Source organism: Haplochromis burtoni, unplaced genomic scaffold (genome assembly GCF_018398535.1).
Source record: "Haplochromis burtoni strain Fernald_Lab_line unplaced genomic scaffold, NCSU_Asbu1 Contig_107, whole genome shotgun sequence".
Taxonomy (NCBI): Eukaryota; Metazoa; Chordata; class Actinopteri; order Cichliformes; family Cichlidae; genus Haplochromis; species Haplochromis burtoni.
The window spans coordinates 168,356-183,862 of NW_024582468.1; the positions used below are offsets into that span (position 1 = coordinate 168,356).

General features: G+C 39.3%; 1 protein-coding gene across 2 annotated transcripts in view; it reads right to left on the reverse strand.

Annotated features, from left to right (window-relative positions):
* Positions 1–2,995: 2,995 nt before the first annotated feature.
* LOC102312103 overlaps positions 2,996–15,507 on the reverse strand; it is a 16,354-nt gene continuing 3,842 nt past the window's right edge. The window contains exon 2 of one of the 2 annotated variants that reach the window (XM_005949653.2): positions 2,996–4,729. In XM_005949653.2, the coding sequence (XP_005949715.2) occupies positions 4,531–4,729 (199 nt within the window). In that variant the 3' untranslated portion in view covers positions 2,996–4,530. Of the gene's footprint in view, positions 4,730–13,654; positions 14,580–15,507 lie in introns of those variants that run through there. The other variant, XM_042223235.1, reaches the window with a different exon arrangement.

Genomic DNA, 15,507 nt, shown 5'->3' on the forward strand with positions numbered 1-15,507 from the left:
GCAGTCTGTGTGTATAAGTGTGTGTGCGTATGTATGAGCGTGGGCTTCATTGTACACACACATGCACAATGTTTATATGTGTTTGTCAGAGAAAGCTTTGTTTCTGGGTGTGTGTGGGGTGGGCGTGTTTGACTTCAAAGCACAGCAATTGAAACCTAAAACTTGGGAAAAGCTGACAAAACATACCGATCGCAGGTGGTTAATGGGATGGGAGAAATGACCAGTTGACCAGCATCATAGGTGACCCCATTCTGATGTGCCGTCCTCAGTGGCTGACCCCCATCTGCTAGATATTACTCCTATAAAACTCTTCTGTTTGTCCAACATATGTCAAGGATGGGTGGTCCTGAGATAACACGACACGGAGCCCTTATGTCAAGTTGCTGAATGACACTTTACCTAGTGTTCTCATAACACTGTCAAAGCAGTTCTAAAAGGGGGGGAAACGGCTGCTAGTGTTGCAACTACAGGCACAACCTGCTCATTTCTTCATGATGCCACTTAGATGCCAGTTTCTGGAAGGATGCAGGTCTTTGGCAGAAGGAACTTTTATCTCCTTTCAAACTGCCAATTGCACCGTCTCACACAGATGCCTCAAGAAGACACAAAAAAAGAAGAGTGTCAGAAAGAAATCTACGGTCTGGGAGCTAAGATGTGAAAGTTCCAGGTGTCAGGGGTGAGAGGTTGAAGGTCCTTGTAATGTGGGTGGTTCTGATGAAGCCCTGTTTGCAGTTAATGAGGGCTAAACAGACATGCTGATCGCCCCTTGTAATTCGCAGGGGACTAATCGCTGAATATTCCCTTTGACAAGAGAGATTACACAGAGCCCGAGGCCGGACAATAGAGATTTGCCATGTAATGTCTGTGCTATAGACAGGGGACACAAAAAAAGAGTGGATCAGACCATAGGAGAGAAGAATTAGAGGAAGGAGAGGCAAGGGGGGTGGATGTGACACTGGCCAAGAGGTGCCACCTTTGGAACAATGTGATGACGTGGGTGGAGGGTGGGGTGGGGGGGGACATAACAGCACCAACCTCAGAATCACATGGGTCAATTATGACCTTAAGGAACGGCCATATGTGTGAGGCATCTTGATTGGCAAACATGAAAAAAAGAATCCTCAGTTGTTCCCTTTTCAAGCAGTGCAGATTCCTTCAGCTCTACACAGTTTTACATCTTTTTTTTCTCAGCAAAAGAAAAAAGACAAACCCACTGCCTCTATCTTAGCAACATCAAAGAGCAGTAGCTACACTAAAATTTGATAAAGTCAAATGTTCTCTATAGACTATATATAAAAGATGAACATTGTCTCTGTGGCATAATCAATTGGAACGTCATATCGCATTAAGAAGCCTTGAAACTGAACATACTGGTGGTTTCTTTCTTTGTTTTTTCAAAGCCAAGGGTAATCTTAGAACTGTTATAAGAAGGTGGAGTGCTAACTTATCTGCTAATGCTAACAGGCCTCGCTAGCAAAGTAGATTCATACTATAGGTGCATCTCCTAGATATGGATACCTGCTAAGTAGTGTTACCTAACATAAAAATAAAATATTAAAATTTCACTCACCAAAAATAGAGTGCAAATGTCTTGAATGAGTAGAATAAATGACAGCAGAAAAAGGGTAAAGCTTAGCTTAAAGCTACCAAATAGGGCAGCCTGCATAGGTGCCCTACTGTGAGGATATATTCCTAATAATGCAAATGCTAAGCTTTAGAAAGAAAAAAAAATTAATAGCACTTTACTTCCTGGTATAAAATTTGGAATTTTAACATAAATGTCTGTAACACTTGTCTTGCTTTTGGCCTCGAAATGCAGAGTTATTGCTTAAGCTAATGGGGTTGCGACAAATATGACTTAAAGTCAAAGTTAATATTGCTCTGTGTGTGGAATGTGTCAATAGGCTGTTTTTGTGAGCATGTTTAGCATATAACCTTAATAAGGTGATCACAGACTGCATTTTCTTTTGTCACTTTTTTCCTACTTCCCCAAAGTAGCCACTAAAAAAAAATGCATGATTTATCAGGATCTACATAAAAAAGGAGAGAATTTCATCAAATAATTTGTTGCCTCATAAGTGTCTATCAGCCATTCGCTCCATGAATGTCAATTTTGCTCAGCAAGGAAAAACCCAACAGATGGATTTGGGTCTCAGTCTATCAAACACATGGAAAGCTCATATCTTGATGAGGTCGAGCTCACTTTAGTGGTTTCCAGTAATACAGATGACTTTCACAGGCAAAATTATTCCACACTAAAAGCAGCGTTCACTCCTACATGTGCAAATACACAGTATATACTTACGTTGGTGGTCTGTTAATATACATTACATTTGGACATTTACATAATACTGTGGCCAAATCCAGAGGTTTGGGTTTGTCATCATAGTTTTTAGATACAGCATAACCTTCTGTCTTTATAGAGTAATCTGAGATAGAAACCCATACTTCTGTCAATTCAGAAATTTCAAGCAAGTCGTGTTTCAAATACTAGCAATACTAGCAAATACTACATGTAAAGATATTAATTGTGTGCATAAAAGTGGAACAAATTAATGATGAAATGTTATCGTTAAATAGGAGAGAGACCTCAAGTGAGGGATAGATAAGAAAGGACGAGAGAAGACATGGAAGCTAATGCAGAAACAAAACAGAGGAGACACGGAGGCAATGTGAACACTTAGAAACATGATAAATGATATCAATTCTTATCAATCAAAGCAAGAACCAAAACTCTAGTACTTGACACTGCACCAGTAACCATGGCAGAAAATGATATGGTTTTTATACTGGTATATAGAAATCCAATGATATGAGAAAACATTATTATTGTTATTAACCATATCATAACATAATCACTGTTAACGCCACACTGTGGAGCCCTAATCTATGTGTACAGAAACATGGATTGCAACCAGTGTAGAATTAAGCCAGAATTTCATATTTAATTTAGCTTTTACAATTTTTTCATATAGAAATCTGTGCCAGTGGCTTTGTGATGCAGGGCCAACTCATAAGTGTCGTTGGTGAACTGCAGTAGCTACCTAATGCAGTATCAAAAGCCACAAACAACTCAAACAGTTGCTCTTTAGGCATTTTTTTAGAGTTTAGAGTGTCTAGCTTTATGTCTTCTGGTCAACATTATCTATAATGAAGTGCAATGTTTATCTCAGTGTAAAAGAAATGGGAATGGCTTTACTTTGACACTGCATGTCATTGCTCTGAAATGGCACACAATTGAAACTCTTAGATGCTGGTGTGATTGTGTACAGTGTGATGTCTCTGTTACCCACTTCAGGGCAATTTACTGCCATGAGTTACATCCACTTGTTCCCTTAAGAGGGAATAGTAACTTCAGATCAATACAAAGTCCTGAGCAATCATCTTTTTCCTGTGATGAATAACTTTGGTCCTGATGGGAGTGATTGCTTCTCCTGGATGAAAATTCCCGAAGGGTTATTAACAGGTTTGATGAGGCTGAAAATGATGTAACTCCTGTGTTTTGGCCTTTGAAATCACCAGATTTCAACAAGTCTGAGTACCTAAGGGAGATATTTGGACCAACAAGTTAGCACCAGATAGGGAACATCTTTTCACATTTATCATTCCATTCCACCAGCAGACTTCCAAGACTTCCACCAGTTGTTTTTCCTTTAATTTGTCACTTTGTATCCATACAAACAGTCTCAGCAGGGAGTGTTTGGCGGATTGTGAGCAATACCACGTGACAAAGGTCATGCGCAAAATAAGGGTAATAAGTCCAGACTTGCTATTTTTGACCTTGTGTTATTTACAGCGATCTGTTGCTTTAACTCATTTGTTTTCTCACCATTTGTTTTCTTCCTCAGCTTGACGTTCCTATATGTCAGTCATATTCGAGACCTGCGGTTTTCTGTTTTGCCAAAAACATCCTTTGGGGTTTGGCATGCATGTTGAAATGAAAGGATGCATGCAACATGTTGCAAGAGTCTGTGAAGAAGGACAGGATTTTCCTTGTTTTTCAACCCCCCCCTTCGCCATCCTTTAGAAGCTTGCGTGGACCACCAAAGATGTCAGCTCCAAACGCAAAGGAATTACAATCTCAGGGATGATGATGCGTGTTTCCGAGCCTCTCGTCATGTTTGTGTGCATTTACTTTTAAGCTGTACTCTGCATAACTTCACATACACTGAAAAAGAGCTCGACTCCCAAAGGCTCCATGGTCATGGGAATCTGAAGCTGCACATTGAATATAAACTCCCAGTGGCAGTCTGACGAGAGCCCTTTGGCTGAGAACATGTACAGTATAGTTTGCGAAAGTTGCAGGCCCTGTCATTGGAGGCGTTATCCCCTCTTTCTCTTTCTTACACACACACACACACACACACACAGTTTGTAGATGAAGTACAAGGTGCCAGGTTGGAAAGGGGGGCGGGCATGGATACACTGAAGATGTAAAGGTGAAGATCCTGACTGTGGTGCCTTGATTTAACAGCTGAAGTTTTGAAAGGCCAGTGCATATAAAAGCCTGCCATCAACACATATAATCTCTTAGCTGAGCCCATTGAAAGCTGGGTCCCAGGGGTTAATTCTCCCTTCACTCCATGTTTGAATCAATTCCTGACTCACATTGAGATGAAAGCCACAGAGTCCCAGGACCGAGCCCGGACTCCGAAGGCCCACTGATCCTGGACGACTGGAGTGGATTATTGCGTGTTCGTCTCGTCGGACCTCCATTGGGACAGGGAAACTGAAAAGAAAAACAATAATTAGAGATAATTGCTTGTGTCCAAACACAAGCATTAAAGCCCTCCTCCCTCCCATCTCCTTTCGTAGTATGTGAGGTGGAATGAAAGGGACACCCCCCTGTTTTGACAGCTGGGCAGGCGAACATAATTTGTGACAGCTGAACTGAAACGTCTTTAACCGCAGGGAGACAGAGAGAGAGACCGAGAGAGAGACAGAGAGGGAGAGAAGGATTTGGTTTGAGAAAGTAATGGTGGGAGAGGGAGATCAGACAGAGAGATCCTTTTCAGCAGAAAGGAAGATGTCAGAGAAGGGCAAAAAGAAAGAGAGAAAAGAATTAGAAGAAACTGATTGCTGTGTGGTGGGGTGGGATGAGCAAGATTAAAAGAGGGGAAATGGTCCCAGAGTAGGACGAGTTAACATCAAATACAAGTGTTACAGAATAGAATATTAAAACAACAGGGCTCGGGTGAACATGGTGTCATACCAGGTCTGACACATTGGGTTAATTTGCTGCTCCCTGGAGGTGACCCCTGAACTTCAGGGACACGGGGGTCACAGAGACCTCAGAGCGAGACAGGCAAAATCATGTCAGTCTGAGAAGCCGGGTCATGGGTCACCTCTGATATTCTGGGTATATAGGCCAAAACAAGGACCATATGTGGATGGAAACACATTTGAAACAAAAATAAGTCATGAATTTCCATCTTCACTCATAACTGGTCACTTGCTTTCTTTCTGTTATTTTTCTCCTCCCCCTCTTCTCCCCTCCTGCCCCAAACATCTCGACCCACCGCAGACTTTCTGCCCTAATTCAATAAAGTCATAAATACCAGCGTAACGGCAAATTGACATAATGTTGGCTGTATGCCCTTTAAATTGTCAGTGACAGAAGTTTTCCCAGAGGTGAAATATTAATACAAACACAGGATTTCTTTTCCAAAATACCCAGCTCCCAAATTCTCCTATGTTTACTTTTCTCCTTGGTCCTAATTTCTGTTAGTGTGAAATGTTATACTTACTGTTGTATTTACTGACAGGGGAGGGACAGAAACCCAGGACCTGGGAATGTGATCTTTATGGCTCAGATTGCTTGGCCAAATAAGTGACTCTCTGTGCTTTCATTTTCACTTCATATAGAAAGTTTGAGCCCGTCTTCCAGCTTCCCTAAAGTATTACGTTACAAAAAAAAGAACCTGTGCATTCTGTTGAGTGTCTAAAAGTGCTGCAATTCATGAGGGAAAAGGGCCAAAACATTTTCATTTAAGAACGATGTTGAGGATCACCCCTAGGAACGGGAATTGATAAGAATTTAGCGATTAAATTCCATTATCGATATTACTTGTCGATTTGATTCCTTATCAGTTCTTTTATTCATTCTCATTGGGTTCTCACTAGCTCCGCTTTGAGAGTTATCACCATCACTAAGTAGCATATCAAAGCATTACATTGGTGCAAATTACTTGCGCACTGTGTGCTCAAATGTTTGTGCATGTTGGATGTATTTCCTCTCTCTGTTGTGATCAGTGTTGGGTCATTTCTCAAAGTAATCTATTACACATATCACACAGAAAACCTTTAAGTACGGTAATTAATTAGCCCAAGGAGAAAACCAGCAGTCAGACACTTCAGGGCGATCACAAACACAAACCTCAACAGGTAGAAACGAAGGATACAGCCTGACTGCTTATCTTTTTGTTACCTGATGAAGTTCAGCAGCGGCGAGCTTCACCACAACTCACAAATGCTCACTTGACAGTGTAATTGGCATTTACTCAGCTTTAGCATCACTCTAGGTTTTTGGCTAGCTTAGCATTTACATGCTGTCAGCACTCTTGTTTCAACAGAAGTTAATTTTAAAAAAATTGCATTTAATACAGAAGTCCAGTTATTCTGTAAGGGGGAATTGTGTAATCCTTTATGTAATGTTTTTTTTTTTTTTTTAAATATTTGTATACCAACTGCGACCTTATCATGGTGGAGGGGCTTATGGGTCTCAACACCTATGTTGCTGTTAGGGTCTCCCATAGCAAACTGGTCCTGGTGAGACAGACAAAGAGTGATTCAAACACCCCTATGAATGAAAAGTTCACCCTGCCTGGGAAAGGGTTACCGGTGCCCCACCCTGGAGCCAGGCCAGGAGAGGAAGCCCGAGGACGAGCACCTGGTGGCCGTGTCTTAGTCCTTGGGTCCCGGCAGGGCACAGCCCAAAAAAGGGACATGGGCATCCTCCTATAGGCCCAACATTTACTGGGTGACTGCAGAGGTGGAGACCCTTGCGGACCCCTGGATGCACTGGTTACTGAAACTAGCGATTGGGACATGGAACGTCACCTCTCTGGTGGGGAAGGAGCCTGAGCTAGACCTAGTAAATACTAGCTTATTTTCTACATTACAACTCCCAGTTCTATCACTATATATTCAGAGAAAAGGTGTAGCTGGATTATTGTAGCTCTTGTCTAAATGTCTACTTTTAAAGTAAAAGTGAATCAGTGAATACAAAGTGCAGATTCAATCTGGTTTCTCCATTTTTGTATTTGAGAATAATAATGTGAAGTGTTGGAGCCACTGGGAGAAAATATTACTTTTATTTTTAACCTTACAAACGACAAGTTCTGTTATACTGGTCAGTATTTGAGTCACTGAAACATCTACCCCGAGACAACTGTCTAAATATTTACATTTCTATAGCAATGAAGCATAGCATTGTAATCAATCAATTCGTATCTGTATCCAAGCAAACAAAAACAAAGAGTATTAATAGCATGAAGGGAAAGAAAACAAAAATAACATTAAAAAAAACAATTACAAAGTTTGGAAGTCAAAAAAAATGGAAGTCATTTTTTAACACTAAAACATTTACATTCTACATATTATCCCCAAAAATATAGGATAATAAACTGTTAACATTCCACTGTAAATGAGTAAACACGTGATAAAGATCTTCCAAATATATATTTTTAAAAGGACTTCATGATGTCAACTAACTCAAGATTTAACTAAAGTCGTTATTATCTTGTAAAGGGATATGGGGATTTGAAAATAAAGGAAAAAGAAAAGAAGTTTCTCTGGCTTCTACAATGGACCTTTCCTTCTCACACAAATCCCTGGGAGTTCATTTTGTGATACAACCACATTTTAACACACAGGACTTGTCTGCCTCCATTTATCTATGATAGCCACTATAAAATATCCCACATCTGGCATCACAATTACTAATGCAATCGTGTCATTTTAAAACCTCTGACTTGTGGAAGCAATATAAAATATAAAAATCTTATAAGGACTGCTAAAGCCAAAATTTGATCAAATGCAAAATTAAACAGTGTCCATAAGTGTAATCTCGGGACTCTTTTCCTTCACCACATGATGTGATGTCCTCCTGCTCTCGAAGACGGCACATGTGATTGCACTCAGAACAGAGTCACATCCAGTGCGGTTGGCCTCATAACATATACGGCAATTTTCAATAAGGCAGCAAATGACCTCGCCGTGCTCTCCCCCAATGAGCTGAACACCTGCTCTCTGAGGTAAGTCAAAGAGGGAGATGGGATTCATGAGAGAGCAAAAGAGAGAACAGGGGTAGAAGGTTAAACACACAGGGGGGAGGATGGCAGTATGTGGCTTACAGTCAATAAAAAATAGCTTGAATATCAAAGTGGATCTAAAGAAGTATGTGTGTATGTGTGTTCTGGGTGCGGTGTTAGCAATTTAGCTGGTTTTTTTCATACCTCCAGTATAACTGGAGATACCTGTACAGCTCGTTTGTGTGTTCATATGGTGCAGCTTAAAAGTGGACTGTGTGTTTCTGAGCCCAGCTCCACACAAGGATGAGTAAGTAAAAATGGGTTATTATGCTGAGGAGATCTGCAGATGATTTCCTGTGGGCAGACTGTTTATCGGATCTCCTTGAGGCTCATCCCCATGTAAACTTGCGTGTACGTGTGTGTGTGTGTGTGTGTGTGTGTGTGTGTGTGTGTGTGTGTGTGTGTGTGTGAATGAATACGAGTAAGAAGAAGTTTGCTCTCCCTGTATCTAAAGGATACAATTAGCTGTAGCTTTGCATTTTTCATCTCCATCACCACGAAAATGTAGCTGAAACTGATGAAACAGTCAGACCTGTGCAGTCCTTCTGTCTCTGTGGGTGCATGTGAGTTCACTGCATGTGTGTCTGTAAACTTCATGCACAGACACAGATCTGCTCGCCGGGTGGTGACACTGCTGGCGAGCGAACTAAAAACTGCAAACGACAAGAGCTGGAACAACAGGAAGATAATTCAGATTTGATTGGTTTCACGTGTTCTTCATAAACAACAAAAGTTTTTTCCTGCGCCTCCAGCGTGTTTTTTTTCCTGCAAACATGGAATCCATTTGTCCCTCCGTCTCCATGCCCTGTAGTTGCCCAGGCTCTTACGCACACACGCGCACAAACATACACACAGACACACACACACATGAAACATGCTCAGAGTGAAATGAAAGCAGGCACAGAGTCAGCCCACCACTGTGGCACTGGAATCTTTTGATATACTGTCAGGAACTTATTTTGAAAACAGCCACTTTCAACTGCTAAAAATAATCACGGGGGACTCTGAGATGAAAATGTGAATGAGGTTTGCCAGCTCTTGCTCTCCAGTCAAAATAATAAGAAATGATCTGTCGGACGCTTGTGTACTTTAGTGCCATGTTAGTGAAAAAGCTTGCTTGAATGCATCCAGTTTCTGCACTTCTTTGTGAGTGACATTTTAAAGGGAACGTCCACTAAAATACAAGGCAACATACTTTTAATTTACTTCAGGAGTAAAACCGTTACAGAGGGGTTTGGATTTCTTTAAAATTGAATCAAATTGCGAGATTTGCTTTTGGAGCTCTCATACACATAAAAAATATGCTGAAAAGTGTCAGTAGCCATGTTCAGCTATAATATGAAAAATAGGGGAAATACATCTGTAATACAGGGGTGTAAAACTCATTTTACATTGTAGTGATCACTTTGATCTTAAATGGGCCAAACTAGCAAAACTCCTCTTTGTTTCAGTGTAAATAATAAGTAAACATTTAATCCATGAGATATGCTGATATTTAAAAAAAAAAAAAAGTGTGTAAAAAGTGCGATTTCAAAAGAACATCTCAGCTTTTCTACATGATAAAGAAATGCTGCTGTAGTAAAGAAAGGACAACTCTTTGGACTGAAATAGAAATAAATGTGTAAAATTACAGGAAGAGTTCTGCCAGCTCATTGCCCAGACGGTCCTGTAATTATAAAACAGGAAGTTTTTGTTAAATCACAGAAAACCTCCTGGTTTTTTTTCTACTGTAGTCCCATTGTAAAAAACTGAAAAATCTATAGTACATAGTGAAAAACATTAACTTTTATGTCACTGAATTGTTAATCAGTTACTTAATGGCCTCTGTGTAGTATGAATTGCTATGTCTTTATTAGTGGGAAAAGTAAAACTTGCTGTAAAACTTATGAAAATACAGTTAAATCTCCAACATTTCTTCCTTCATTCATAAGTTCTAAAGCCATTGCAATGGGCTGAATCAGAGTCTTTGGGCCGATGCTTATGTTTCACACGCCTGCTGTAATAGAAACTAAGACTTGTATCAGATTGCAAAGATGTCAGCACATAAATAAAAACCACCAAAACAATCTGAATATAGTTAATGAGTGAATTAGGATATAGAAGTTAAAAACGTGTTACTGCTGGAGCATGTTATTCAAACATTACTTTCATTTGTAACGATTATAGTGCATCAGGATGATGTTTGGGAGTATGTACGTAAAATCTTGCACATGATATCAAGATATTTTTTGCTGACTGTGCAGGTAAAAAAAAAGGCATGAATGTTGGGGATTTTTTAAACTGTTTGAAAATATGATCTCTAACAAAGCTATATCACTGCCCTACTGTTAGCCACAAGATGGAACAAAAAAGGGAAAGTGTTAAAATGACTGGGGGTAAGACACACAGCTCCTGCTGGGGTAAAAAGCCTCCACTCTACAAACGAGTTCCTTGTGTGTCCTGCACTGAGACAATTTCCATTTCAGCTGTTTTTCTGCACAGAGCTGAGAAAAACCATTTTGGTGGTGGGCGGGAAATTATAAAGAAAAAAAAGTATTTTTGATAGATGTTGATGTTTTATTTTTACCCAAAATGTTGTTGTATTCTGTTGAGAAGAGAATTGGAGGTAAAAAAAAAAAAAAAATTAAATTAAGGAAAGAACTGAACAAAAAACAAAAACAAAAAAAGTAGAAGAATCTCCCATGTGCTATTAAAAGCCCCCACAGCTCAGCACCAATGTAATGTTTGATTTAATGATTTAATCATTTACTTACTTAATGCCATTATCCTGGGTTTTTACCTGGATCCATGAATTTGAAATTATCCATCCATGTTTTTAAAACACAGTCAAAATCATTTTTGTATGTGTTGCAAGTAAAATAATTGAAATGTCAAAAAAATTACAAATTAAGGTATCAGGGGTTTTTTTTGTTTGTTTTTTACAAAAACATAGAAAATAAGTTTGTATAGATAGAAAGTGGGGGGTCTTCCTCCTTTCTCAAGATTTGACATAATTTATTATGTCAAATTTTATTTATTTATTTACTTTTTTTATTATATACATAATCATATATATATATATATATATATAATATATATATATATAATATATATTAATATATATATATATATATATATATATATATATATATATAATATATATATATATATATATATATATATATAAGGCCACATTCAGGCTATAAAAACAGACTATAAATATGCTATGTGTATTTTTCTACAGTTTGTCATGTGCGCTATAGTTTTTAATAATTCAGTGACATAAGAGAGTTTGTATAAGGAACTGATCTCCAGTTACAGCTTGAGCACCAGCTTCAGCTGTGTGTGAGCAGCACAGAGCAAGCTTTCTTTACTCTTATTAGCGCGCCCCATATGGGAGCATGGTGTTGTAACAATGCAAAGACAATATCTCCGTCCACTCACTGCCAGCGTGCAAAGCCAGGTCAGTGCTAATTACACTAGTCTAATGATGATTTCCAGGGATTATCTGAGCCTTTGGTATTTTTTTATTTCAAAAGGTTAAAAAAAATCTATCTCAGATAGCTGCAGTTTCCAAATCTGTCCACAAATGTTTAGCTGGGAGCGCATGTGGTTTAAGAGAGAGGGCCTCCAGCTCAGGCCTCCTCAAGCATTATCAGACCACTTTAGGGGGCCGAAAACATCACGTGACACACACACACACAGAAATTCAAATGTAAAAACAATCCGGCTGACTAGGAGTTTGTCCAGTCCAGAGGAGATAGTTTGTTTTTAAAAAGGAAGAAAGAAAAGAAACAGAAAGGAAAAGCACCTGTTGCCTTCAGAGAGAGCTCTGCATATTCCAGACTGAGACAATCAGCTGTTTCATTTGGAGAAAAGTTACAGAAATCATCACGTATTATGAGATTTTGCAGGCTGCCAAACAATTTCATTTTTTCAAACTCGTGATTGTAAATAATTGATTGTTGCTGCTTTCCTTTTTAAAGACCTCCAGCTGGAATTAATAAAGCGGTCCTCCTTATTATTAACCACAAAATTACTGCTAATAACCCATTCATAACCTTCAAAACTCATATCAGAAGTCATCCTGGGGGATTTTGTTGGCAAATATAGCCCCTTTTTTTCGCCTCTTCTTTTTTTTGGTTTTAATTTTTTTTATTGCGGACTTGTTATCGTTCAGCATGTTCCGTAATACTTTCATAAATCGTCTCCAATTCTCCAGAATGGTGAAATAATGGCTCTTGTCGGCCACCCGCATTTTACTGTGCTGTAAAAATAATGAAAGTCATATTGCGCTGCGGTTACAGATCTGCACAGGCAAACGGCACAAGTTTGAAGGAGGTCCCGAGATTTTTTCCTTTTCTTTTTTTTCTAAATTGCTATGAATTTTCATTTTTGAGACAGTTTTTGGAGAGCTGCTTTGCTGTGTGCACGCTTTTTTGGAGCAAAGCCGAGTGTAAACGTAAGGAGATGTTTAGCAAGAGTTGGAATAATTATATTTGTACTTATCAATTCCATATTTCCCGAGCTGAGCCTCCAATGGGGAGAAAAAACAGAAGAAGTAGGTAATTCAGTTCAGTTTTCACGAGATTCAGTTTGTGATTCCTGAAGCCGAAATAACTAAAAGCCGTGAGAGACAAATACAGTGGTCATAGGGATACACTAATAAATGATCTCAACTTTTTATTTGTTTTTAAATTTTTTAAAAACTCCTTCTAAATAAGTCTTCTAAATTAAGTAAACAATTAAATGAAGGCTTGCACAAATAAAGATCTTTAATGCAATCATTCGCTGAACTCCCTGTGTGGGAGACGGTACTGCCTCATCTTTAGAGAATCTGCCTCATCTTTACAGAAACTTTACTGAGCGGTGTTTCCTCTTTTATGCACGTATTTATTTATTTATTATATCATTAACTTGTCCGAATAAGATGAACACCCGGAGATCGTTACGCTTTCTTCGTGGGGGACCTTATATACTTTCATGATAAGGGAACCGAAGTGTTGCATATAGTTTACTGCAATATGGCACAAGAAATTAGATATTTAAATAATATTTAACATATTAAAAAACATAGAAGTGGGAAAAATGATTTAAAAATAAAGGTGCTGCATATCACACTAAATAAATTTAAGTGGCAACATATATAAATAAATATAAATATTAATGTAATACAGCCTAAAATAATAGCAGTAGTAGACACAATAGGCTACCTGCGGTTAAAATAAATAAATTGAGTGACCTGACCCGGTGAAGGTGTATTTGATTTCCTCACCCTTTCTGCCCCCGTGTGGTGCAGTGACTCTTGTGTTTATGCTGCAAACAACAGACATAAACTCTTGGACAACTTCAGTGCACACAGGAAAACACGAAAGACGTCAAAGTCGAATATTTTATGATTCTTTTATTTAGCAGTAGAAGAGGAGGGGACACAATTTGTTTGGATCAATTTATTTTGCGCCAGTCACATTTTGCCACAGATGTGTCAAATCTACAGTCTGGGTTCTGAGGTAACTGTTTCTGAGGTAATTGCTGCTGAGGTAACTGTGTTGGTGAACGCCACACAGATATGGGAGTTGTGCAGAATTCGGAACATAATTGTAAAGTCCTGTTTTTCTTCTTCTTCTTCTCCTTCTTCTTCTTTTGATGTCAATTTACCCCAGCAAAGAGCCTGAAGAAACAGAACTCTTCTAAAGTATACTCTGATAAACTATCCCCGTGTTTGTTTCAGGCAATAGTTTGCATTTCCTCTGCTAACATTTACAGGGCATATACAGTGAGAACCAAGCACACGATGAGTGGTATGTGTGTGTTCTGTGCCGAATATAAATGTGTGTTTCCAAAACCTTCGAGCCCTCAGACGGAGGGCTGTCCATAAATCTCAATCTGAATGAGGTTTTCTTCCAGGGAGCCTCGTCTTAGTGGAGCTTGTGATTTCAAACATAATCATTATGTGAAAGCTCCACGATAACACATGTGCCATAAGCCCAGCTGTACTTATTTTGCTGAGGAATGAAGCGCCACAGATACTGGGGGTGTCAGGGGTGTGGGGGTTATTTCACAGGACATGATCAAATCAATCGCTTTAACGAATCATCTAATGGATCAGTGAGGAAAAGAAAAATCAAAGACAGATACAACACTCCTGATGTTTCTGGAGTTTCTGGAGAGGTTTATTCTCGGCTGCATTTGCCAGAGGAAGGGTTGACGTCTTGGTACGCAGGTGGATATGAACAGGTGGAGCAGGTCTCATCACTGCTCCCCTTTTCGTCTCTTGTCTTCTGTGGGCTATGAGAGAGGGGAAAAGTGAGTGTGTGTGTGTGTGTGTGTGGGGGGGGAGGGGGGGGGGTAAAATGTTTACAGGCCCAAATGATGACGCTCAAAGAAAAACCTCAGCACTTTCTTTAGCTTGTCCCTTGATCGTTCCTCTGTTTGACATTAAAGTTGGGGGTTCATATGAGCAAGGCAACACTTTATGGTTTTCCTAGGTTAAATGTATTTTGCCTGCTGTCTTTTTTTTTATTTGACTAAATTGCTTTTCTGGAAGCCTGCTGGGAGTAATTGTTCTAAAACAATGAAAGAAAGTGAAAACTTGTAACTTCCCTGCAAGCCTTAACCTTCAGGCGACCTTTCGGGAATGGAAGGTCACCTGGTGGTTACTGCATGCTGCTGGGATCCTGCAGTTACTTTTCTTTTTCTTAAAAAAAAATGTATGACATATGTATTTTTAAACTGGGCAAATATGCTGACCTAAAAATTTTCACATGACAAAATTACCCATGCATGCTGTAAAAGTGTCTTTTTATCGGATGGGGCAGCAGGACGGTTATATTAAAGGATGAGTAGTTATTTGGGGGTTTAGTTGTATTTGAAGAGTTTCAGTCAGGTTTCAGAGCTCATCACAGCACAGAAACAGCTTTAGTGAAGGTTACAAATGATCTTCTTACGGCCTCTGACAGTGGACTCATCTCTGTGCTTGTCCTGCTAGACCTTAGTGCAGCGTTCGATACTGTCGACCATAATATCCTATTAGAGCGATTAGAACATGCTGTAGGTATTACAGGTACTACGCTGCAGTGGTTTGTATCATATCTATCTAATAGACTCCAATTTGTTCATGTAAATGGAGAGTCCTCTTCACACACTGAGGTTAATTATGGAGTTCCACAGGGTTCAGTGCTAGGACCAATTCTGTTTACATTATACATGCTTCCCT